At 40.8% G+C, this 26,002-nt stretch overlaps 1 protein-coding gene across 4 annotated transcripts in view; it reads left to right on the forward strand.

Moving 5' to 3' along the window:
• Nucleotides 1–26,002, forward strand: part of cd2ap (CD2-associated protein) — a 234,441-nt gene that overhangs the window by 150,633 nt on the left and 57,806 nt on the right. For all 4 annotated transcript variants that reach the window (XM_078212880.1, XM_078212882.1, XM_078212883.1 and 1 more), the window contains 6 exons: nt 3,845–3,905; nt 10,631–10,725; nt 12,523–12,621; nt 13,675–13,731; nt 20,173–20,209; nt 24,078–24,176. In XM_078212880.1, coding sequence (XP_078069006.1) covers nt 3,845–3,905; nt 10,631–10,725; nt 12,523–12,621; nt 13,675–13,731; nt 20,173–20,209; nt 24,078–24,176 — 448 coding nt within the window. The remainder of the gene's footprint in view (nt 1–3,844; nt 3,906–10,630; nt 10,726–12,522; nt 12,622–13,674; nt 13,732–20,172; nt 20,210–24,077; nt 24,177–26,002) is intronic.

Genomic DNA, 26,002 nt, shown 5'->3' on the forward strand with positions numbered 1-26,002 from the left:
TCCCAGCCTTGGGTGACTGTCTTGTCTGCATGTTCTCTCCCCATGTCTGTGTAGGTTTCCTCTGGGTGCTCTGGTTTCCTCCTGCAGTCCAAAGATGTGCCGGTTAGGTGAATTGCCCATGCTAAATTGCCCCTTAGTGTCCCAAGGTGTATAAATTAGATAGATTAGCCATGGTAAATGTGTGGGGTTATAGGGATAGGGCAAGTGAGAGAGCTTAGGTTAGATGCCCTTTTGGAGAGTCGGAGCAGAATTGATGGGTTGGAATGGCCTCTTCTGCACTGTTGGGATTGTTTGATTCATATGGAAAACCAAATGGAAGGAAACATTTCCACATGATACGAAAAAGCTGTGGAAAAAGAGCAGACTCACAATTTAGAAGATGGAATTGTCATTGAATATGTTGGCTACTGCTGGTGCACCAAAACAATGCTGGAGCATTCTTTTACTGGATGAGCACCCGGTGAAAATGAAAGTGAACACTGGAATAGCAGTTTCATTGGTACCAGAAACTGTTTACCAAGAAAAGTTACAACATTTTGGCTTGAAACCCTCAAAGGTAATGTTAAAAACCTATAATGGAGAAGTGGTTCTGTTGAGGGGCCATTTCGATGTAAACATGCAATTGAATGGACTAATGGTAGACTTGTCTCTGCACATTGTTAAAGGAAACTATCCAGCATTAATGGGAAGAACCTGTCTGGAAAAGATCAAATTAAACAGGGCAGTTTCTGAAGCAGGTCAACCGAAGATTTTAGAAATATGCCCTTGTGTTTACTGGGAAGCATGAAGTAAATCTGTCAAGCTAAAGATTAAGGAAGAATGTCAAGCAGAAGGCTTAAAGGCTAGGTCAGTACTGTACACGATTAGGCCTAAAGTAGAGGCAGAATTAGAGCAACGAGTCAAGACCGGAGTCCTTGAATCTGTTAATGTGAGCGATTGGGCCATGCCGATAGCACCCTTGATGAAGAAAGGCAGATTGGCACGCATTCGTGGCAATTTTAAAATCACTCAATCTGGTACTGCCCAGCTGTTTGTGTGGGCAAACGGGCCGTCTATCCTAACAGCCTGTAGAGTAAGCACCCTGTCAATAAAGCTCTTGTTTGTTTGCATCTTTGTGGTCTGTAAGCCTATCCTTTAAAAATACCATCATTTTAATACATCCCCAAATTCGCAGTGAACAACTATGGTGGAATTTTCCTGTCCCGTCCGCCAAGGGAAGCGGAGTAGGCAGGAGACGGACCAGGCAAAGGTCTGTTAGCCTTGGGCAGGGTTTGCTGACCTTGGGGCAAGTACGGCTGGAAAATCCAGCCCCTCATCTTTTCAGGGTAACTACAAACTGTGTAATCGATTCACCTTCTTCATTGTTGTGCTTATGACTCGCGGTTTCAGTGAATAGGGGCCCTCTTGATGGCATGAACAAAATAGTCAGATCACTCTGTTTAGGAACTCCATCACACGCTGCCCTCATCAAAGGGTCTCATGATGCTGAAAACTCACGCCATTTTTCACTATGGAAGGACCTGCAGTGCATGATGTGCCACAAACTTGCAGCGCTACCTTGCTTCCTTTCTGCTCAAAACAAAACAAGACTGAGCTAAGCCCGTTTTCTTTCATGTTTGTTTGTTGTCGGGTACTTGCTACTCACAGCGACCGGGTTTGTTTCAGGGAAGCACATGACGAGTTTCTCTCCAGAGTTGTTTCTTTGGGATTTTCTTTGCTTCCTCTGGTGGCTGCAACCATTGTTTGGCTCTCCAGTCACCAGCTTTCATGTAGCGATGATTTTAATTAATTATTTATTTATAGGTGCCTACAAACCCTGTTCGCTCACCTCATCAGTTTTTATGTGGCGGTTTTAAAATTAAGTCTGCAGGCCTCAGAGGTTCAAACAAACAAATAACTTTATTCGGGATGTTAACACTACAGGCTGTTATATTACACTGCCCGTTTACCCGGCACAAATGGCCGTCTGATCGGTCTCTTCGTGTTCCTGTTCCACTACAAGGCCGCTAATGAGGAGGCATTAGAATTACCAAGATGCACAAGAGATTCACTAATCCTTGAGCCTTACAATGCCGAGAAAACTATATCCCTCCAGTTGTGGCCTGCTCTGCATCCTTTCTTCAAACCATCATTTGCAGCAGTGCCTTTGCAGTCTGTGTCCTACGTTCTGAAATTACCTGCTTAAACCTCATCACCTCTCCCCTCTTTTAAGACAATTCTTATAACCTAGCACTATGCCACACTTTTTATCACTTTACCAAATACCTCCCTTTATGTTTTGAGGTAACACCCATGTGAATCACCTTGGGTTGTTTTGCAACTTTAAAGATTCTATTTAAATGCAAGTTGATATTTATCACCACTGATTAATTTGATGCCATGTTTAGTTATACCATGAGAGCAACTAGAGTTCAAAAGTAATGTATGTGAAGCACTTTGAGACATTCTGAGAAGGTAAACATTGTAATCCAAACCAATATTTGTTTCTCTGTGTTGCCAATTTCTTAGTGAGACCGGGACATGCAAGGATGTGTGTGACTGCCTCTTTGTACATGTGGTCATGTTGGGTGGGCCAAATAGGTGGAGGAGTGGAAAATTGCAGCTGGGTTAGACTGAGGATTTTCCATGGCTAACCTCACTGGGGATGGCCAAAATCCTAAGGTTGATGTGAATAAACCTACCCCTCAAAGTTATGTCTAAGCTTGCAAGAGGGAAGAAAAAATATCAAAGGGACCCAAAACATTATGAAACATTTATTGTCTGTTGTCTGCATCAAGTGGCTTTCACCATTGTAACAATATTCTGTTTGTTGAGAAGTCCAATGGCACGATAGGTTGGATTAGGCTCGTATTTCAGAAACAAACGTTGATAAATCTTGTTGATGAATCCATCAAGAGAGGGAACTCTAAGACTATATTTCCTACAAGTGGTGCACAGTTTGTTGCATGGAATATGGGTAGTGGCAGGAAAGTGGAGTTGAAGTGGAATCAGTCATGGTTGTTTTAAATGGGGCAGCAGGTTTGAGGGATAGAATGGTTTATTCTTATTTCCTATATTCTGATGCATTGACAATCCTATGCAGTCATAAACGTTTTGATCAGTACGGAGTGTCTGCTGTGGCACCGTTGGTAGTGTTTGTGCCTGAATCTTCAGGTGCTACTCCAAGGCATAAGCATAAATACCTATGCTGACTATCCAGTGCAGTACTGAAGGAGTGCTGCATTGTCAAAGATGCCGTCTTTTGGGTGAGATGTTGAATTGAGGCCCCAGTTTGACTGTTCAGATGGATGTAAAAGATCCTATGGCATTATTTCGAAGAAGAGCAGGGGGTCACCCCTGATCTTCCGGCCAATATTTATCCCTTGATCAAAATCTCAAAAAAATATTTGATCTGATCATTACCACATCATTGTTGTGGAAGTTAGTTGCATGCAAATTGGCTGACACATTTCCTACATTACAACATTGACTGCACTTCAAAAATACTTAATTGGCTAAAATGCATTTTGAGACACACTAATTGTTATAAGTGCTCTATATGCATGCAAACATTTTTTTGGTTAAGGTTGAGTCACTCTACAAACGAACTGAATCACATTTGTCATTTGCTGAAAACTCAATTCAACAATTGATTAAATTTTATTCCTGGGTAATACTAGAGGAGATCAATGAGCAAGTAAGATCAAAAAACTCTTATTTGCCAAGTCCTATGACCAAATAGCAACGAGCAGCTACATTGTGGAAGAATGACTGTTGTATGATAATTGAAATACTCTGAAAATATTTGGTGAAATGTAATTATAGCTGTTTCACATATTTGATGCAATTTTATGTACTTTTACAGCAATCAACTCCAACCAGCAATGCAGAGGCTGTGAAAAATGATCCAGAAAATAAACATAAAGGTACCTTTCAAACACCATAGCAGCACCAGTTATTTACAATTTCTTTCCTTGTTTTGAAATCCCTCCATGGCCTTGCCCCTCCCTATCTCTGTAATCTTCTCAAACTCTACAACCCTCTTGAAATATCCCCCTCACTCTGATTCTGGCTTCCTTGTACATTCCCGATTTCAATTACTCTACCATTGATTGCTATGCCATCAATTAGCTAGGCTGCAAACTCTGGAATTCCCTCCGTACATCTCTCTACCTCTTTATCCCACTTCCATCTTTAAAGCACTCCTTTAAACCTGTCTCTTTGACTTAGCTTTTGGTCATCTGACCTATCCCCTTTTGTGACAATAATATTGCTCCTGAGAAGCATCCTGAGATCTTTTATAGGTGCTATATAAAATTGTTTCCTACCAATTTATTTTTAGATACCAGTGCTTCATCTTTGTCAGTGGTGGTTGGATAACCCAACTGTTTGACAAGTTCATCAGAAATATGAATAGGTAGTGGAAAATTGGTGTAAATAAAGAAGATATCTAGTGTTGTTAATGCTAAAAATTGCTTAACTCAGTATAATGCAAAGGTTTTGGATATTTGAAATGCTTTTGTATGATGGACCAAAACGATTAATTCTGCTTTAAATATCAACATGGTTCTACTGCCCTCTGGTTGAAGTGAGCAGTTTCACAGCTTGCTTCTTCAGATTAGATAGAATTGATGTTGAAAAGCTTCGATAAATCCAAGTCGTCATTTGCAATTAAAGATCAGATGCCAACACTTCCCTCAAAATGCAGTCAATCAGGTTGAGCTATTGCAGAAGAATATTCAATATTTCCTCCTCCCAAAGCAATTTCTAGTCCTAAAGGCATAAATACTGAACCAGATGACATGTTTTCCTGGTTCTTCCGTAGGTATTGTCAGCTCCAAAAGAAAGGCAGTAAGTATTTTGCAGGCTTCAAAAAAGTTGGTTCAGTCCGTGGTAAGCTAGTCACATGTATGTAACACATTACAGCATGAAATAGAGAATGTGTAATCTTGGCATTACTTAACCACTACTTGACCTGTTACTTTACATTATGCAAAAGTGTGCAATAATCACAGTTCATACATTCCTAGTTAATTTGCTGTGGTGGATGAGTAATCAGTGAAGTCTTTTGAATGGAATTGCTGCTGTTAACATTGAATGCTTTTTCTATCTCTCAATCTATGTATAATATGACTTGTTAGGTGTGCTTTCTTTCATGCTTAGTTATGCTTTGAATTAATTTTGTTGTCTATTGCAAAAAATAACAATTTGCGAATGAAACTGTACCCAACTATTTATTTTAATCTGACCTGTCTTTTAGAAACCCACAGACCTGATGTTTTGTCCTGGGTTTAGGTGGTGCAGCTGTGATTTCCAATAAGCAGGACAAGTTAATGCTTAGGGGGCAGAGTTAGGTGCTGAAAAGACACAATGCTCCACTTGGAATGTGCCATTTGGTTGTAATTGCATCTCCATTCTGAAAATAGCAGAATGACCGGAAACCATATACTTGAGATATTGGCCTCTGCTTTTTGCATGATTTGAACTTCAAAATCTTGCTTATTTTCATGGAAGAATTCTGTAATTTAAATTGATTTTGTGCTCAGTAACATAGCTTTGGGAATATTCCTGTTTGAGCAGATGGCTCACACTACATTAATTATAATGTCTCTAATCAAAAGAATGAATCTTGGCAATCATTAAAATTTGGAGCATGGAGAATATATCATAATGCATTTTGCAAATTGAAGAATATGACACCACAGGGTATAACGCAGATTCTGCAACCAGTAATCTACTTAAGTATCATAGAATCCCTACAGTGCAGAAGGAGGCCATTTGGCCCAGCGAGCCTGCACTGACAACAACAATCCCACCCAGGCCCCATCCCTGTAACCCCACATATTTACCCTGCTAATCCCCTTGTCATGAAGGTGCAATTTAGAATGGCCAATCAACCTAACCCGCACATCTTTGGACTGTGGGAGGAAACCGGAGCACCCGAAGGAAACCCACACAGACACTGGGAGAATGTGTAAAATCCAAACAGCTACCCGAGGCTGGGATTGAACCCGGGTTCCTGGCGCTGTGAGACAGCAGTGCTAACCACTGTGCCACCGTGCAGCCCTTGATGGACATCATATGCCAATAATGGATTTTAAAAAAATTTTACTTAAATTTGATACTTCTCACGAAACGTTGAATGAAAAAGTTCCAGGAGAGAGACAGAAAAGATGAAATGTTTCAACTAGATTGCATACTGATTTGAATAAATAAAATGAATGGAAGGAATATGCCGAGGACACTAAATTCCAGACTTTGGACCTTGGATGAAGTTGGTATTTTTTTGATGGGATATTGGCCTCGCTGGTCTGGCCATCATTTGTTTCCCTTACCTAATTCTTCTTGAGAAGGTGGTGGTGAGCTGCTTCTTAAACATCTGCAGTCCATGTGGTGTAGGTACACCCACAGTACTGTTAGGAAGGGAGTTCCAGGGTTTTTGACCCAGCAACAGTGAAGGAATTGTGACATCGTTCTAAATCAGCATAGCGTGCAGTTTGAATGGGAGCCTGCTGATGGCGGTGTTCCCTTGTGTCTGCTGCCGTTGTCCTTCCAGATTTGTACAAGTCATGGGTTTGGTAGGTTCTGCCAGAGGAGGGTTCAGCAAGTTGCTGCAAAGCATCTTATACAGTCTTACACTGTCATCTCTGTTGCAGGTGGAGAGAATAAATGTTTAAGGTTGGTGAGTGTCACTGAAGCTGCACTCATCCAGGCAATTGAAGAGTATTGCATCACAGTCTTGACTTGTGCCTTGTAGATGGTGGATTGATTTTGAGGAGTCAGGAGATGAGTCACCCCAATCTGTGATGTACTCATGTAGCCACAGTGTTTATCTAGTTTGAGCAAGGTAATTTTCTGATTAATGGTGTTCCTACTGGAGTTGATTTTGGGGGCTTCAGCAATGCTTAAACAATTGAATGCCAAGGGGAGATGGTTAGATTTTCTCATGTTTCTAATGATCATTGCTTGCCATTTCTATGATTTCTATTACTTATCGATTATCAGACCCCATTTGGAGTATTGTGAGCAGTTTAGGGCCCCATATCACTGTTGCTAAGTTTGCAGGTGATACAATGATATGTAGAGGGACAGGTAGTATTGAGGAAGCAGGGGGGCTGCAAAAGGACTTGGACAGGCTAGGAGAAGTGGCAGATGGAATACAATGTGGAAAAGTGTGAGGCACTTTGGAAGGAGGAATGGAGGCATAGACTATTTTCTAAATGGGGGAATGCTTAGGAAATCAAAAGCACAAAGGGAATCCTTGTTCAAGATTCTCAAGGTTAATGTGCAGGTTCAGTTGGCAGTTAGGAAGGCAAATGCAATGTTAGCATTCCTGTAGAGAGGGCTAGAATACAAGAGCAGGGATGTACTTCTGAGGCTGTATAAGGCTCTGGTCAGACCCTATTTGGAATATTGTGAGCAGTTTTGGGCCCCGTATCTAAGGAAGGATGTGCTGGCCTTGGAAAGGGTCCAGAGGAGGTTCACAAAAATGATCCCTGGAATGAAGAGCTTGTCATATGAGGAATGGTTGAGGACTCTGGGCCTGTACTCATTGGAGTTCAGAAGGATGAGGGTGAATCTTATTGAAACTTTCAGGATACTGCGAGACCTGGATAGAGTGGACATGGAGAGGATGTTTCCACTAGAAGGAAAAACTAGAACCAGAGGGCACAACTTCAGACGAAAGGGATGGTCCTTTAAAACAGAGGTGAGGAGGAATTTCTTCAGCCAGAGAGTGGTGAATTTGTGGAACTCTTTGCCACAGAAGGCTGTGGAGGCCAGGTCATTGAGTGCCTTTAACACAGAGATAGATAGGTTCTTGATTAATAAGGGGATCAGAGGTTATGGGGCAAAGGCAGGAGAATGGGGATGAGAAAAATATCAGCCATGATTAAATGGTGGAGCAGATTCGATGGGCCGAGTGGGCCTAATTCTGCTCCTATGTCTTATGGTCTTTTGATCAAGTCCAAGTCTGAATGTTGTCCATATCTTGCTGCAAGCAAGAAATAAAGCTTTTGTATCTAAGGAGATGAATAGTGTGCAATCATAGCAAACAGACTCATTTCTCTCCTTATGTTGAAAGGTGGGATGGAGCAGCTGAAAATGTCAGGGCCCTGAGGAACTCCTTCAGTGATTTACTGGCATTGGGATGATTAGCCTCCAAAAACCACAATCATCATCCTTTGTGATAGGTATGACACCAACTAGTAGAGAGTTTTTGCTCTGATTCCCATTGATTTCACTTTTGAGCTCTATCATGCCACACTTGGTTAAATGTTGCCCTGATGTAAAAGACCGGCACTCTCACCTCATCTCTCTAATTCAGCTCTGTTTGGACCAAGGCTGTAATGAGGTCTGCAACTGAGTGGAATGCAAACTAAGCATCAGTGTGCAGGTTGTTGCTGAGGAAATGCCACTTCATAGCACTGTTACCAATGTCTTCCATCAATTTGATGATCAAGAGTAGGCTGACAGGGCGGTAATTAGCCGGGTTGGGTTTTTCCTTTTCATATTCTGGCCATAATTAGACAATTTTCCACATTGTTGTGTATAAGGCATTTTTATAGTTCTACTGGAACAGATTGGCTAGTGCTGACACACAAGCCTTCATGACTACAGTAGGCATGTGGTTAGTGTCAATAGCATATGCTGTATTCTGCAAATTCAGCCTTTTCTTGATATCACATAGAATGAATTGAATTGCTGAAGAATGGCATGTGAGATACTGGACAATTGGAGAGGAAGCTGAAGTGGATTATCTGTTCAACACTTCTGGCTGAAGATGATGGCAAATACTTCAGCTTTATCTTTTGCACGCCGATGTTTATTTATCTAGCGCTTAGAAAGTATATTTTGTTCAGTAAATTGTAGACATGGCCCTGTACCTATGTAGGTACCATGTTTATTAAGTAACAGAGGGCAGCAGTGCTGGGGAAGGAAAGGGATGGGTCACAATCTCAGGAGCTTTCAAGTATGACCATGGGGAAGCTTAAGTAACACATACTGGAAAAATATATCAGAAAGGAGCATACAGAACTTAAATTTGAACCAAGTGGACTGTAGTAATTCGAGCTATATTGTCCTTTTCTCATCTCTCGAGCAGTGGCCTCTTTGGATATCATTCTGATATATTCAATGGAAATTTGGCGAAGTAGCATTCATGATGTCACTTTTGAATATAGTGTTGGTGTATTCTTGAATGAGAAGTTTGGAAAGGGTCTCCTGAAGATATGTATTTAAATTAATCAATTCTGTTACCATTCAGATTGTTAGAGTCTAACTGGTGACAACTTAATATTGGATGTAATGTGACCAATGGGAACAAGATGTAAGAGTCAGCTGATTCAGTAAATCATGGAACCAATTACAGAGTGATGTAATAGTCAGCTGATTCACTATTAATAAGGAACTATGTAGAGTTATGGAGTGCTTGGAGTGGCACAGGGCGAGGCCCCAAGTTTGGAGTAATGATGTTTCTTTATTCAACGCTTTCTTTGATTTCTAAGTTGGAGTAAGTTTTGTTGTATTTTCATTAGCTGCATTTTGAAGAGTTCCTTCTGAAGAAACAAGATCAGACTACTTTCAAATACTGAAAGTATTGTGCAAGCTATTGTGAAAGCTACTGTGCAGAGGGACCTGGGGGTCCTTGTGCATGAGACGCAAAAACCCAGTCTGCAGGTGCAACAGGTGATCAAGAAGGCGAATGGAATGTTGGCCTTTATCGCAAGGGGGATAGAATATAAAAGCAGAGATGTCTTGCTGCATCTGTACAGGGCACTGGTGAGGCTGCAGCTGGAATACTGTGTGCAGTATTGGTCCCCTTATTTGCGGAAGGATATATTGGCCTTGGAGGGAGTGCAGAGAAGGTTCACCAGGTTGATACCGGAGATGAGGGGTGTTGATTATGAGGAGAGACTGAGCAGATTGGGTTTGTATTCGTTGGAATTTAGAAGGCTGAGGGGGGATCTTATAGAGACCTGTAAGATAATGAAGGGGCTGGATAGGGTAGAGGTGGAGAGATTCTTTCCACTTAGAAAGGAAACTAGAACTAGAGGGCACAGCCTCAAAATAAAGGGGGGTCAGTTTAGGACAGAGTTGAGGAGGAACGTCTTCTCTCAGAGGGTGGTGAATCTCTGGAATTCTCTGCCCACTGAAGTGGTGGAGGCTACCTCGTTGAATATGTTTAAATCACGGATAGATGTATTCCTGATCGGTAAGGGAATTGGGGGTTATAGGGATCAGGCGGGTAAGTGGAACTGATCCACTTCAGATCAGCCATGATATTGAATGGCGGGGCAGGCTCGAGGGGCTAGATGGCCTACTCCTGCTCCTATTTCTTATGTTCTTATGAATGAGTTACCTGTGGCCATAATAATGGAAATGTTGCTTGGCTGTTGGTTCTGGCCAGTCATGCAAAAATTAGCTCGATCAAGACAGGTGACTTTTTTGTTGCAATCTGTGCCAAAAATGTAAACAAAAACTTAGCTGCTGATTCATCAATCATTTACTGATGTCCATTTCCAAATGCTGGGACTGAACATGTATTTTCTTCATTAAGCTTGTATCTTTTAAATCACACGAGAATTAGTTAAGCCATTTGTAATATAGTTCATTATTTATTTTGATCTTATGCAGTTCATGTTCATTTCAGCTAAGGAATATTGCAAAGCAGTTTTTTCATACGAAGCAACTAATCTCGATGAACTTAGCTTTAAGGAAGGAGATCGTATTCTACTGATAAATAAGGTAAGCTTTCCCTAGGATGCAAAAAAAATCAATCAGTTTCTAATCATTTCTGCAAAATTCTTCATTACTTGAGGATTAACAGCATCCCGTATGAATAGTTGACTTACCCTTAATTTATGTCTCCACGTTATTTGGATAATGTTACCATACCTGTATGTTACCATACTTTGAACTTCCAGCAAATGACAGAAAGGATCACGCAGCAAAGTTTTAAGACTTTTACTTTAACATACAAACTAAATGCAACATTGACTAGACATTATTTTATTCGGGAACTTGTACTCTAGACTAAAGAAAAGATTTCCGATGTAACATTAAATTGAATGAAAATCTCCCTCTACAGTCGTATTTACTTCATCCCTTAAGAAGGAATGGACATCAGCTAATATCCAGGAACAAGTCCAAAATTAATCTTGGCTCCTTTTTCCTTTTCCAGCTGGATAATTTTGAATCCTTCAACTACTTTCATGGTGTGGCTTACCCTGGAGATCCTCTCTCTTTCAAAAGCTACGTGAATAATCCAGCTTTTTTTAAACCCTTACCACCCTGGTTTCTCCAATCCAAGCATGAGTTTTGACCCATGTTTAGCATGGTGAGCAATAGAGACTTGTTGCCTCCAACTCTCTGCTGCCTTGCTTTTTCTGGGACACTTGCAATCCTTTCTGTGAGATTCTGCAATACTTAGGACAATTTCAACATGATCCTACAATAACTTCCTGTAGACTTTTTCCTTCTCAAAGCCCACCTCAATGGCAATGTGAATCACATGGCCCTGTACCTATGTAGAAATGCTAATTAGCTATCTTCTAGAATCCCCATTCCATTATATTTTGGAATTGAATAGACATTAAAATATAACTATTTACAAAACCTGATATTCCTAATACCCTCCTGGGTCTTAGGAGGCAAACAGTCTAATGACAGTCAGCAAAGCTGCACTGGTCATTGTTTGCAGGTGTGAATACCTGCACCGTCCCAGTAAAAGTCTAGTTGGCCCCAATTATTCTTTAATAGCTGGGCTTGTTGTCAACATGATTCAGGACAGGTCACATGACCCCCTCCACACCTCCATTATATCCTAAATTAAAGACACTTCCAAATCGCGTGAACCTTGTGGATGTAATAATTGTCTCAACAGAGACTTTTTCCCCTTACACAAGCATCAATTGACTGTTTAGGTTGACTGGGGAGACCAGCCTTAATACATAGATTGAGCAAAGTCTGAGCTACTGCATCTGCTGAGCTATGCTTCCATGCTGCTTGGTAGCTAATCAATGTACATCAAAATAATTCATCCTGAGGCCATATTTTGTTACTGACTTATAAATGGTAAATTGTAATGGTGATCATTCTGCCAGAATATTTTTTTGTTGGGATCTCAGATATGTAATCTGTAGGAAGGAAAGCATATATGTGGAAGTGCTGTGGTATTGAAAATAGGCTTTAAGATGGCCGTTTAATTGTTTTTAGATTTGTTTCCGTACGCTGACCTTAAATATTAATAAAAAATAGAAAGTTAGAAAAACTCAGCAGGTCTGGTAGCAAACAGGTTCTAAAGAAGAGGCATATTGGACACAACATTGGCTGTTTCACTCCAAAGATGCTGCCAGACCTGCTGAGTTTTCCAACGCTTTGTTTTCATTTCAGGTTTCCAGTATCTGCAGTGTTTTACTTTTACCTGTCACTCAAATGGCAGTAGCTTGTTGCTTTTAATAAAAGTTGCATAACACAAATTGGCAAATGCTTTTTAAAAAATTCTTAAAGGTTGAAGATTCTCTCATTTTTATTCCTTTCTAGGATACAGGTGATAAGGGATGGTGGCGAGGAGAACTAAATGGCAAGCAAGGGGTCTTCCCAGACAACTTTGTGGTCGTAGTTTCAGAAACTGAAAGGGAGGTAGGTATGCTTGTGCTAAGGATGTACAAAATTTCAAGCAAAAGCGTCTGTCCTGAAACAGTTTTGTTCATTAACAGGAGTTAACTTTACTGTTGTGTTTTTATTCTTTTGTAATAGCATTTGCTCACTTTTTAGTGGTGGGAACAGGAGGAAGATTTATGAACCAGAGTGGGAGTTTGTCATTTGTCAAAGTAAAAGTAATGACCAATTTTTGAGAACTTGGAGATGAATTGAGTCAGGGGAAGATACACGAGAGGGGCGGGGGGCATGGGGGGTGGGGGGGGGGGCATGGGGGGTGGGGGGGGGCATGGGGGGTGGGGGGGGCATGGGGGGTGGGGGGGGGGGCGGTCACCAGTATTGTGTTGAGGAAAGGGAGTGATTCGAGCAACGAGGGGGAAGCAGATGGATAAAGTAGATAGGAATACAGTGCAGATGCAGGTAGGATTCTAATGACTTTAGTGTGACTGTGATGTACAAAGTTGCCCCCTGATTGTGCTGAAACCGGATTTTTTTTCTCCGAATCCTGAGCTTTTAATTCAGGAATAAAAGTAAAATCTGTTTGCATGATGTTCAAGCAAGTGCTTAACAAACATGCTGCTAATACTACGATCTGGGTTCAGTGGGAGGGCAGAAGTACTTGCATCCAATAATTTTCTCACCATTTTGTGGGTCGCAGTTGTCCTTTGTTTGCTCCTGAAGCAATTAAAAAATCACTATTTAGAAATTGTGTTTTTGCAAAACAGTCAATTTCTGACTTTTCCCATTTATTCCCAAGGCTAATTGTAGATTGATGTGGAGATGCCGGTGTTGGACTGGGGTGGGCACAGTAAGAAGTCTCACAACACCAGGTTAAAGTCCAACAGGTTTATCTGGAATCACAAGCTTTTGGATCTGTCCATGCACCAGTGTTGTGAGATTTCTTACTAATTGTAGATTAGTTACATTCTTCTTTCTTTCAAACTGTTTTTAAAAAAAAAACTATTTTGCGCTGTGTCCTGCAAGATATTACTGCATAATACTGCGACTAAAACTTCATTCTTTCTTTATATACAGGTTATTGCTGCTCCCAAGCCTTCTATAAAATTACATCCAAAACCTGAGCTTGATGATGTAAGTCACCTGCAGAGAGAAACAAATTGTAGAATGTTTCGACCTGAATTTAATAAATTGGTTCTGAGGTGTTTCAAGGAGTATTTTAAATGAGTTAGCTATTGAAGCACCTCAAAGCTTAAAACACAGCTTTATTCTAAAACACGTATTGAAATTATTTGTTGCAAATGAGTGATGTACTAGCTCAGGAGGAAATACGGGGGGGATGGGGGGAGGCATGGAAGCAATATTTAATTTCCTTTCCAATGAACCTGAAAGAAGATCTGTCTTGCATTTTACTGTAGCACTGGGCAAATGGTCTGGGGCAGTAGAGTATTAATCATGAGTGGTTCCTTGCACTGATATCTTAAAAATTGCACACAGTTTTTGTCAGTGATTTACGTGTAAAACATTTTTTAAAAATCCTTCTAATCAATGCACCCTCTAGTTTATTTTTCTGTTGCACAGAGCAAGTGATTTGTTTGAGTACAGCTCCCTTTTTTGCAAAACTGTGCAAATCATTTAATTTAAAATAATTTGAAGGGGCTGACATGAGCATGGCCTGCATAAGATCTGCTGCACAGTCATACAGCCTAGAGCGAACATTGGTTCTGGCCCACACGATTACAGAATGCAGAGAAAGAAAGCAAACTTACAAATGATGTAAATTAAATCAAATTTTATTTCATGTTTCTGCTGATTTAATGCTCTAAGACAAATTATATTAGTGTAGAAAGCTATTTTGGGTTCTTCATTAAACATGGTGACTACTTTGGTAGGGTAGTGGTTTTGCCCCATGGGTGAATGTTTTTGTGCTTAATTTTGAAGAAAAGATTGCTTAAGTGAAACATACCCCTGTGTATTATTCCCAGTTTTCTCAAGTTTCTCTTTCTTGTCTCTCCCACAACACTGAGCCAGCTGCCTGTATGATCAATAATATATACCTACCATTCATTAGTTATCTGGTTAGAAAGATGGGATGTATTTTTCAGAATCACCAGTCAGGTGCTGAAATCTTGCTGCCATTCACACCGGCTGGATCTTACGGCCCCGCCACGGGTTTCACGGCAGCAAGGGGTGCGCTCAATGGGTAACTCTGTTGACAACGGCAGGACAATAGGATCCATTTGCCAGCAAGTGGCACGCCGCCTCCTGCTGCGGTCAAAGAGGCCATGGAGAGTGAGGAAAAACCCTGCCCAGGATGTTGGTTTCCGATATAGATAAGACATGGTAAATGCAAAAGATTTGCATTTTGATTTGCAAGCAACATGTTCTGTTGCACAGAGGTGGATTGTGATTAAGTTTAATATTGTTGCTGTGATTAGTAGGGAAAGACAAGTTCAGAGTTGTAATTGATTAATTTAGAGAACATCAGAAATACTTTGCCTCGGGGTCATTAACAACTGAGACGCGTTACAAGGAAACTTGGTTATTGCCAAGTTATTAAAACATTTTAGAAACTAGATACTATAGGGGAAAGAAAGAACAAGTAGTATCTTATTGCAATCTCAGGACACCCAAAGTGATTTACAACCATTGAGTGTTTATGAGAAGTAGGTCACTCTTACGTGGGCAAATTTAGTAGCCAATCTTTGCACATAAATGCACCACAAAGAGCAAAGGATTTGAAGTTCAGATAATCTTTTAGCAGAAAGATGATTAGATTGGAATTTTGAAAAGATGACATCAAGTCTCCTCCATCTGAGCCTATCTTCACGCACGCAGAATCCTTTGCCTCTATCCTCATCACATACACATCACTTTCGGTGATATTTTTCCTCTATTGCTAGATACATTGGGCCCAATTTTACCATCAAGTTGTGCCCGATTTTGGGCGTGAAAACTTGGTAAAGTCGGGCATGAGATGAATAGCGTGATCCCCGCCCGCCTCCACGCCTGTTTGCCCCTTTACCAAGGGCTGAAAATGGCCACCGTCAAGACCACACCCAAAACGGGCACGATGTAAATTTAAATGCATTTGCATGCATTTAAATTGACTTAATGGGTTGTTCTCCCAAACTTACCAGCACTTCCCCCTTTACCACCGCGTTCGCCTGTCCAAATTTGGCACGAAATAGGCATGGTCCGCAAAGGTCCGATTTGGGCACTCCAGCTTCTGAGGAGATAAGTTCCGAGCTTCCAATGGCTCTCTGACTCAGATCGATGGTGGCGGGGAGAGGGGGGTTTCTGCCACTCTGCATGTGACCGGTGGAGGAGGGGGACAGGGGGGGCTGTTTTGGCCTACATTGCGGGGGGAATAAGGGGGTCATTAATGTTTGTGTGTGGGGGCCGGGGGAGGCATTATCCGGCCCAGGAGGGATGTAGCAGGGGAGCGTTTTTCTATCTTTTTTACTGCGCATGAGCAGCTGGTGGCGCCATTCGGAGCTGCATCGTTTCGGATGCGTTAAGCCCCGCCCACAGGCTTCTGCTGTGCGATTCAGAATCGCTGCTATTTTTTCAGGAAGTGCGCGTCTGGGGGTGCCGGAGAATAGGTCTAAAAGTCGGATCTGAAACATTTCCAGTTTCAAGTCTGGTAAAATAGGGCCCATTATGTGTATCTTGTACAAAATTGAGTATGATTGAAGCAAAGTACCAAGTTACATTGGTCTGGTATGTTTCATTAACTTGCTTATGAAACATGTGGCTTTGAATGTACCTTGAACACCAACATTGAAGAAAATGTAGGGAAATTAATTTCGATTGAAAATATGTTGCAATATACTGATAATGCAAGGTCTGTATTTCAGCTGGGGACATAAATATTCCCTTACAGTATTCTACACCAGAGTAACAGAGGATGGATTGATAATGAGTCCTTTCATTATTGCCTCCCTGTTCTTTCAATTTTTTCCCAGAAATGCCCCCAGTTATTAATACTGTTTATGACATCATTAATTTATGTTGCTGCGTTGTAAATAATATATCTGTAATATATCCCGGGTCTCTCTGCTCTTCTACCTCTTTGTTTCTTAGCCTCCAGTGGCTCCTCATTCGTCCAGATGATGATCCATCTTACATTTTGCTGTATTTAATTTCAATTGTCACTCGTCTATTCCACAAACCTATTTATATCTTCCTGTATATAAGTGCTATGCTTCATATTATGTAAGAACATAGAAAGTAGACGCTCTTTGAGTCTGCTCCACCATTCAATAGGATCATGTCTAATCTGGTGATGGTCTTAGATTCTCTTTCCTGCTTGCCTCCAATAATCCTTGACACTCATGTCGATCAAACCTCTATCTAAATCATTCGAATATATTCAGTGGCCCAGCCTTCACTGCTGTCTGAGGTAGACTATTCCAGAGAATCACAACTCTGAGAAAAATACTCCACGCCATCACCATGGAAGCTCTTATTTTGAAACTCTGCACCCTTGTTCTAGATACCACCCTCTTACTTTGTCCTGACTTAATCTGAGTTTGTTTATTTGGTTTGACCTAAAAAGAGGGCAACATCGGAGTTTTAAAAAAAAACATCCTCTCAACGTCAATCTGTGAAGCCCTCTCAGAATGTTAGATGTTTCAATAAGATCACCTATCATTCCTGTAAGATCCAATGAATGTAGATCAAACCTTCTCAACATTTCCTTTTGATCCCAGGAATCAGCCTAGTGAACTTTCTCTGAATTGCTTCCAATGCAAGTTTATCTCTCAAGTAAGTTTCCACTCATTTAACTTATCTACGACCCTTCACAGACTCTTTGCCTCCTCCTCATACCTTCCTTTTCAACCAACTTTGTATCATCAGCAAAATTGGTTACAATATACTTGATGCCTTCGTCTAAGTCATTAATTTAGATTATAAATAGTTGAGGGACCAGGGATCCCTGTGGCGCCCTGATCTGCCAATTGTAAAAGACCGGACACTCTGTTTCCTGTTAGCCAATCCTCTATCCACGCTAATATATTATCCCCAATGCCATGAGATATTACATTGTGCAGTAACTTTTTATGTGGCACCTTATCAAATGCATTTTGGAAACCCATATGCACTGCATTTACCAGTTCCTTTTATCCATCCTGCTTGCTCCATCCTCAAAGTATTCATCAAACATTGTTTCCCTTTCATAAAGTCGTGATGACTCTGCTTCGTTGTATTGTCATTTTCCAAATGTCCTGCTGCTACTTAATTATTATTTAAAGCTATCATCTACAAATTCTGACAATATACTTCAAATTCCAGAGTCCGCATAACTTAAGTCTGTTGTGAACAACAGTGGTGTCAGACTGCTTCTCTGTTTGCTTTCTTCAAGTTTGAGAAACTCCTTCCCCTCTCCTGTTTTCTTGCCATCTTTACTTCATTCTTTTACCTGGCTCCTGACTTCACATGCTGTGACCATTGTAGACAAATGTTTTTAAGTTTGACAATACGGAAAACCTGGATTCTGATTAGTAGGTGCATGGTTATGGAGAACGCAGCAGAGAACTGTTAACTGCCAAGCTGCTGTTTCAAATTGAAACCTTAGGTCATGGCTTTGCCACGGGGATTAAACCGGGAAATGTCAATCCCCAAGCTTTTGTGTTGGAAAAGGTGTAATACATGCATGGATGTGCTCCTTCTAGTGTGAAGGAAAGGCCCATATGTGTGAATATTTGAGATTTTGGGCATGCGTAAGCGAGCCACACTGCGAGTCCAAAATTGGTTTTCAGTGTAATTCTTAGCACAACCAGGATTGTTTAGCAATCACATCTAATGTTGGACACAGTTTTGAGTTTTGCAAAACTTTTGGACAATACTTCTTGGGCAATACTTTTTCCTGTTGTGAACAGCTGAAGAGGTGTGATGGTTGATGTTGGAGCTCTGCCATCTCGCCCTCCATGGATTCGGAGTGAGTGAGGGTCTGACAACGGAAATCTCCGTTGACCTCGGGTGGGAATTTCTGGCCTCGCCTGAGCAAGGCCATTAAATCCCACCCATGGTCTACATATCTGGCATCACACCAGCACTGAAATGCATATACTACATTACCCAATGTGTATATTGGAGCTCCTACAAGTCCACTTGCTAGAAGATTGGCCTTATTGACAACCTTGTAAATTGGGCCCAAGCCATTTGCTCATTCTGCAAGCTTGATGCTGAAATGGGGTACATAGAAGCCATCCAGTGGAATTAAGGGCTATTGCGATCTATCACTGCACATGGTATATCGCACAAACCCACAAATAGGCCTAAAGCCCCCACATTTAGCCCTGAACAGTGTCCAGTTAGCCCAGACTACCCTGGAAGTGTAAAGTGTCTCAAAAGATTTACAAAACTTGTGAAGTTAACTTTTGCACACTGTTACTATGCAGTAGCAACATGTAATATCCTCTGCTAACGAGATGCTGCCATCAAGTCAAAAAGACATTCCATCCATCAAACAGAAGAGTAATTTGGTGTATGAATTTCAGTGTCGATGTGATACCAGATATGTAGGCTGTATTCCCCAATGACTGGTGGATTGTGTCAAACAGCATGTCCCTTTAGTGTTCGCAAGAGGAAAAGTACTGATCATACCCAATCAGCCTATGCTTGAAAAACTCAAACACAGGGCGGGATTTTTCGTCCACGCTCACCCCAAAAACAGTAAATCCCGTCCAAGGTCAATGAACCTTTGCATGGTCTGTCCACTAAGATTCCTGTGACATTTGGGATGAGAAAACTCCCCCCATGGTGTCCAACATCAGATGTGATTCCGCGATTGGACATCACTGGCTAAACAATCCTGATTCTGCTAAGAATTACACTGGAAACCAATTCAAGGTTGTCAGTCGGGCTTACAGTGTACGCATCCTGGAAGCCACAAATATTCACACATTTGGCCCTGTCCTTGCAGACTAGAGGAGAATGTCGGTGCATTGCACCATTTCTAACTAAACAAAAGCTTGGGGACCAGCCAGACTTTCCCTGGTTCATTCATTATAGCAATGCCTTGATCAATCCAAGTTAACTTTCCTGGCTTGAATTTGAAATGACAGTTTGACAGTTAGCTGTTTAAACGACTATTTGCGTGCAATGATATAAACTGCACAGATAATTTAAAATCTATGAATGGTGGTTCAGGGGAGCATCTTTAGTTTTATTTGTCTTGGAAATGAATTTTGTTCCATGTTTCATGAAAACTTGATCTTGTTATTGATCAATGAGAAATGCATCCCAGAATGTACTTGATACTACAAGGAATAAAACTGATCAGATCATTCGGATTTGACTTTTATGCCTTCGATAGGCTTTTTCTAGCCTGTCTTCAAAGTGTCAGATTTTTACATCTGCAGCCATTTTTTAAGTTGGCTATGTTCCATGATTTACCTTTTCACAAGAAAACCTGACGGACAAGTTTTGCCTAAGACAGCATTGTGTCAATTTAGTATAATAGCTGATAAGTTCAGAGGGGTGAAGTCTCTGAATGACAGTTTATGGATTTGTGCTACATACCTTCTTGGCTATGTTTAAGCTCCAGATTTTTTTTTCTGTTCACAGAAACCTAAAAAGCCACTGCCACCGACAAAAGTCCAAGGTATGTTATACTCACCAACTGTTGAAATATTGCACAGTTGAAACTGTCCGTTATAATATATGTCTCACATGGTATGCATTAAAGCAATTTGCTGTTAAATTCACCTAAGAATAGCAAATCATGGGTACATGATGAGGGTGTGAGAAGGGGCATAAAAAACCTATTTATAGTTCCGTAAGATTTAGAAAACACATTTCTAAAGGGAAAACAAAGAATTTTGTGATTCTTGATCTTGGTTCATCCAAAAATGTTTCTTGGCCAAAGTACTTGTCACAACACATAGCATATAGGGAAACAGGCCAGTCACAAGGCCTCTCCAACAACAATAAATTAAGGTCCAGATGATCTATTTAGAACCTAGGTTGACGGATAAACATTGACTGGAATACTGCAGAACTGCACCCTCCCCCAATACCCAACCCCTCATCGTACGAAAAACCCACAACCTTCTGAATCCGAGGTGAAGGGGGCTACTTCAGTGAAGGCCGCTAACAGTCAAATTTCAAGAAACATTTTTTGTCATAGCTTTGCTGAGAAAAGGAGAGCATTCAAGATCAAAGGAAAGCATGCGATCTCCTCAAAATAGCACGATCGAGCATTGCCCACTCAGTACAGTGGCAAATTTCATTGCAAACCTATGATGTTCTGCATTACCATGTAACAATATTTGAATATACGGAGTCGTCCAGGGAGATTACAATTATCTCCCTTTTGGCCAAATATGTATAAATCAATGGTTTGAAATGGTATTTTTTACAATACTACTGAACTTAAATATGGTGATCTTTATGTAATAGAACTACATGATTGGTTACTGAGAATTAACTTAAGAAATAAAGTATGGATAATGGTGCTACCTTCTTTCATCATTACAATCTAATGCGAGGGTGCACTTTTTTTCTGTTGTGATTCTTTACCACATAGTTATTTTGATAAAGAGAACAAAACACCACAGGCCATGTTACATAGAACAGTACAGCACAGAACAGGCCCTTCGGCCCACGATGTTGTGCCGAGCTTTATCTGAAACCAAGATCAAGCTATCCCACTCCCTATCATCCTGGTGTGCTCCATGTGCCTATCCAATAACCGCTTAAATGTTCCTAAAGTGTCTGACTCCACTATCACTGCAGGCAGTCCATTCCACACCCCAACCACTCTCTGCGTAAAGAACCTACCTCTGATATCCTTCCTATATCTCCCACCATGAATCCTATAGTTATGCCCCCTTGTAATAGCTCCATCCACCCGAGGAAAGAGTCTTTGAACGTTCACTCTATCTATCCCCTTCATCATTTTATAAACCTCTATTAAGTCTCCCCTCAGCCTCCTCCGCTCCAGAGAGAACAGCCCTAGCTCCCTCAACCTTTCCTCATAAGACCTACCCTCCAAACCAGGCAACATCCTGGTAAATCTCCTCTGCACTCTTTCCAGCGCTTCCACATCCTTCTTATAGTGAGGTGACCAGAACTGCACACAATATTCCAAATGTGGTCTCACCAAGGTCCTGTACAGTTGCAGCATAACCCCACGGCTCTTAAACTCCAACCCCCTGTTAATAATAGCTAACACACTCTATAGGCCTTCTTCACAGCTCTATCCACTTGAGTGGCAACCTTTAGAGATCTGTGGATATGGACCCAAGATCTCTCTGTTCCTCCACAGTCTTCAGAACCCTACCTTTGACCGTGTAATCCACATTTTAAATTAGTCCTACCAAAATGAATCACCTCACATTTATCAGGGTTAAACTCCATTTGCCATTTTTCAGCCCAGCTTTGCATCCTATCTTTCTCTTTGCAGCCTACAACAGCCCTCCACCTCATCCACTACTCCACCAATCTTGGTGTCATCAGCAAATTTACTGATCCACCCTTCAGCCCCCTCCTCTAAGTCATTAATAAAAATCACAAAGAGCAGAGGACCAAGCACTGATCCCTGTGGCACTCCGCTAGCAACCTGCCTCCAGTCCGAAAACTTTCCATCCACCACCACCCTCTGTCTTCGATCAGATAGCCAGTTACCTATCCAATCGGCCAACTTTCCCTCTATCCCACACCTCCTTACTTTCATCATAAGCCGACCATGGGGGACCTTATCAAACGCCTTACTAAAATCCATGTATATGACATCAACTGCCCTACCTTCATCAACACACTTAGTTACCACCTCAAAAAATTCAATCAAATTTGTGAGGCACGACTTGCCCTTCACGAATCCGTGCTGACTATCCCGGATTAATCCGCATCTTTCTAAATGGTCATAAATCCCATCCCTAAGGACCTTTTCCATCAATTTACCAACCACCGAAGTAAGACTAACCGGCCTATAATTACCAGGGTCATTTCTATTCCCTTTCTTGATATGATGTGTGATATCACCTCTGCTTTCCTCTTCCTATCTGCTATTCTTAAAGTGGCTTGAACCAATGTACCTCTATTCAGTAAGCAGACAGATGGACATATAAAATGACCGTTTGTAAATATGCACTGGTCTCCATCAAAGAAAATATATATTTATTAGTGCAAAATAAGTTGTATTAAAAAATTATGGCTAAATTGTTGTGTAATTTGCAATTTTAAAATAAAAATCAAACATCTATCTGCAAATCTCACTTCAGTATCTGTACTTGGAATCCATTTGTTAAATATGATTTGACAAAATATTGTTAAAATGGGTCAGCACCTGGAGGTATACATGTGGAAAAAATGCCAAGTCGAGTGAATTAACTACTTCATTCAACAGAGCTTGAAACTCAGTCATTAAAGAAATGTTAAACTGCAAAGGTAATCAGGATCATTAACTTTGATTACTGGTTTACATACTCTGCATCACTGATTTCAGTGTCTACATAACATTACCCATTTAATTGAGAGAGTCTGAATAGTAGCATTGGAAATCTTATTTTGGTTTGAGTTGAACATTTGAGTTCACTTAAAAACACATCCAAATTAAATCAAAAGCAGTTCAACAGATTGGGCTTCCCAGGATTTGGTGGATGCAACAAAGATGCGCTGGGGAATTGCTCTCACAAGGTCCCAGGTAAATATTTGCATGACAATTGTCTAGAAGTCCTGGGCAATTGCACTATGCTGTGAACCATCCAAAAAAACCTCTTCTAACTTCTGTGCAACTTCCAACTCCCCCACCATGGGATTCCTCCCACCCTCATAGGACCCCTTCCCACCTGACCAATGAGCTGGACTCTCATCCCCAACCCCCCCGACTGGGCTGGACCCCTCGATGACCCCCTCCGTTCAAATTCTATCCACTTACCTTCTCTCTGGCGCCTCAATTTCAATTGGACCTTTAAACCTGGCTGCTTTGCTCCTGCTAATGCAATTTTTAAAAATAGAGATGTCCTGTTTCACTCAGATTCTGTTAGACTTCAAAGTTGGGCCTCATGAAGAGCTGCACTCTCAGGATCTCACCCAGCCTGAGTCAGGAAGGTCGTGCAAAATGGGCACACAAGATATTTGGCACAGCTTAGTGAGTACAGAGCGGCACTCCAAGAAAGTTACAACCTTTTATGTGCTTAATGATTGTAAAGGAGGACTATCCTTTTCTGACATTGAGAGGATGTTAATTCTCTTTCATTATAGATAGTGAAATTCTTCTGATTTACATTTTGAACATGACAATGGAATAAATGGTTCATGTTTCGAGCTCACTTCATTTACTTTTTAAAATCCCGCCTCCTCATTTTTATTGGCCAATGTGTGTATATAGGTAAAACACAGGAAATTGGTGCTTAACTGCTCAGAGACCATACAGTTAAAATGTCTGCTGTTAAATGTTAATAACATTTAATTACTGAAGAAGTCTGAAAGGGGGAAAAAAACACGATATGAAATGTTGCATCTTTCAGCTTCAAAACCTGAACCACCACCAGCTGAGAAGAAACTTGAAGTTAAAAAGATCCATTCCGACAAAACTGACTCTGTTTCTTCAAGGACAGAAGAAAAAGGTAAGGTTCCATTCCTCTTGTATAAAGGACAAATATCTTGACTAGAAACTGAATATTTAATTGTGAAGGTGCAATATGTGATGTGGCCAAGAATGAGTAAATGAAACTGCCTGTTATAAACTGTACTTAGGATAGCTTAGTTTTATATTTACGTAGCAGAGATTCTTACTTTTCCTTAAGTACTTCAGATAATGAGTGTTGTAGTTTGGAATTGAATTGCTATTGGATGCATTGTTTTAGCCATCTGCTATCAAACAATAGTTTTCCGTTTACCAAATGAATGTTGATCAGTTATGCATATCTGAATTATCTTGGTATAAATAATTTGAGAACATCAAATTGCACTGGACCAAGTTAGCCTTGAACACTATGAAGTGTGGACATTTTGGCCCTGCGTCCATAAAAAGATGGTAGCTGCTGCCAGGGGCGGCATGGTGGCACAGTGGTTAGCACTGCTGCCTCAAACACCAGGGACCCGGGTTCAATTCCGGCCTCGGGTGACTGCGTGGAGTTTGCACATTCTCCCCGTGTCTGCAGGGTTTCCTCCAGGTGCTCTGGTTTCCTCCCACAGTCCAAAAATGTGCAGGTTAGGTTGATTGGCCGTGATAAATTGCCCCTTAATGTCACGGGGATGAGGAGGGTAAATATGTGGGGTTACGGGGATAGGGCGGGACCTGGGTGGGATTGTCGTCGATGCAGACTCAATGGGCCAAATAGCCTCATTCTGCACTGTAGGGATTCTATGATCTGTTTTTGGAGAATTTTCTGTTCTTGGTGAATCCTAGATTAGTTTCTCTATAGGTATAAGCTCAAAATAAGAAAAAGAAATCAGTTATGATGATACAATTCAGTTTTGTACACATGTATGTGTCATGCTTGTATGAGGATGTCATTCCTCCTCTTCCCCCACCATCCTTCACCCACCCACCTAAAAGTACATAATTTCAGCTGGTTTGAAAACAAATGAACAGTGAAGTTACTGCTGCATGTTGTGCAAACCTCCCCATGATCTGGACTAAATTAAAATTAATCTGCACTCGGACAAAACTTGTGTTCAATTAGTATTTTGCCCTCAAGAACAAAGAAAAAAATGCATCTGATAAAGATTAAATAGTTCACACTGTTTTTCTCATGAAAATGTACATCCACTCTCCCTTGTTTTTCTCATCATATCTCATGTTTTCTGCATTAACTTAATAAATCTAAACTGACCGACTTCTCTTTTCTCAGCTTGATTGTATTTCCCCTGGTTCAAGGAGATTCCACAATGCTAGATTCAATTTGTTCATTCATATAAGAACCTTGAGAACTTGAAAAAAATGTCATGAATTGTATTCCATTCATTGTGATTTTATCTTTTTCTGAGAAATTCATATTATTTCTATATGGCTACATATAAATTTTTACTGTACAACAGTGGAGCTGACTGTCCCAAGAAATTGTATGTGGTTGAAAAATGTTTGTGGCTGGAATGTAGATTTAGACGACGATTCGTGAAGCTGCAGTTAGTGGGATAAAATGAAGTTATCTGCTTGAATTGATTGTACGTTTTGCTGTGGTCTTCTCTAATTTGCATTAAAAAATGTTTGTGACATAGAAAATGATGCTGTATCTGTATGAAAAGGCTAGTGGTAAACCCAGAGAAGGCAAGGAAGTATTGTTGCTGTCACAGTTCTGTACTATTCTGCCATGATTTTGGTCAGGAAGTGGTTTTGATAGCACAGCATATTCTTCTGAGTTTCTTTATCAGAAAGTAGGTCAGAGCTTGAATGTCAACTTTTATATTCTTGAGAAACTGTTATTTTCCATTTTTTTCTGAAATAGAG

This window comes from Mustelus asterias, chromosome 5 (assembly GCF_964213995.1).
Source record: "Mustelus asterias chromosome 5, sMusAst1.hap1.1, whole genome shotgun sequence".
Classification (NCBI taxonomy): Eukaryota; Metazoa; Chordata; class Chondrichthyes; order Carcharhiniformes; family Triakidae; genus Mustelus; species Mustelus asterias.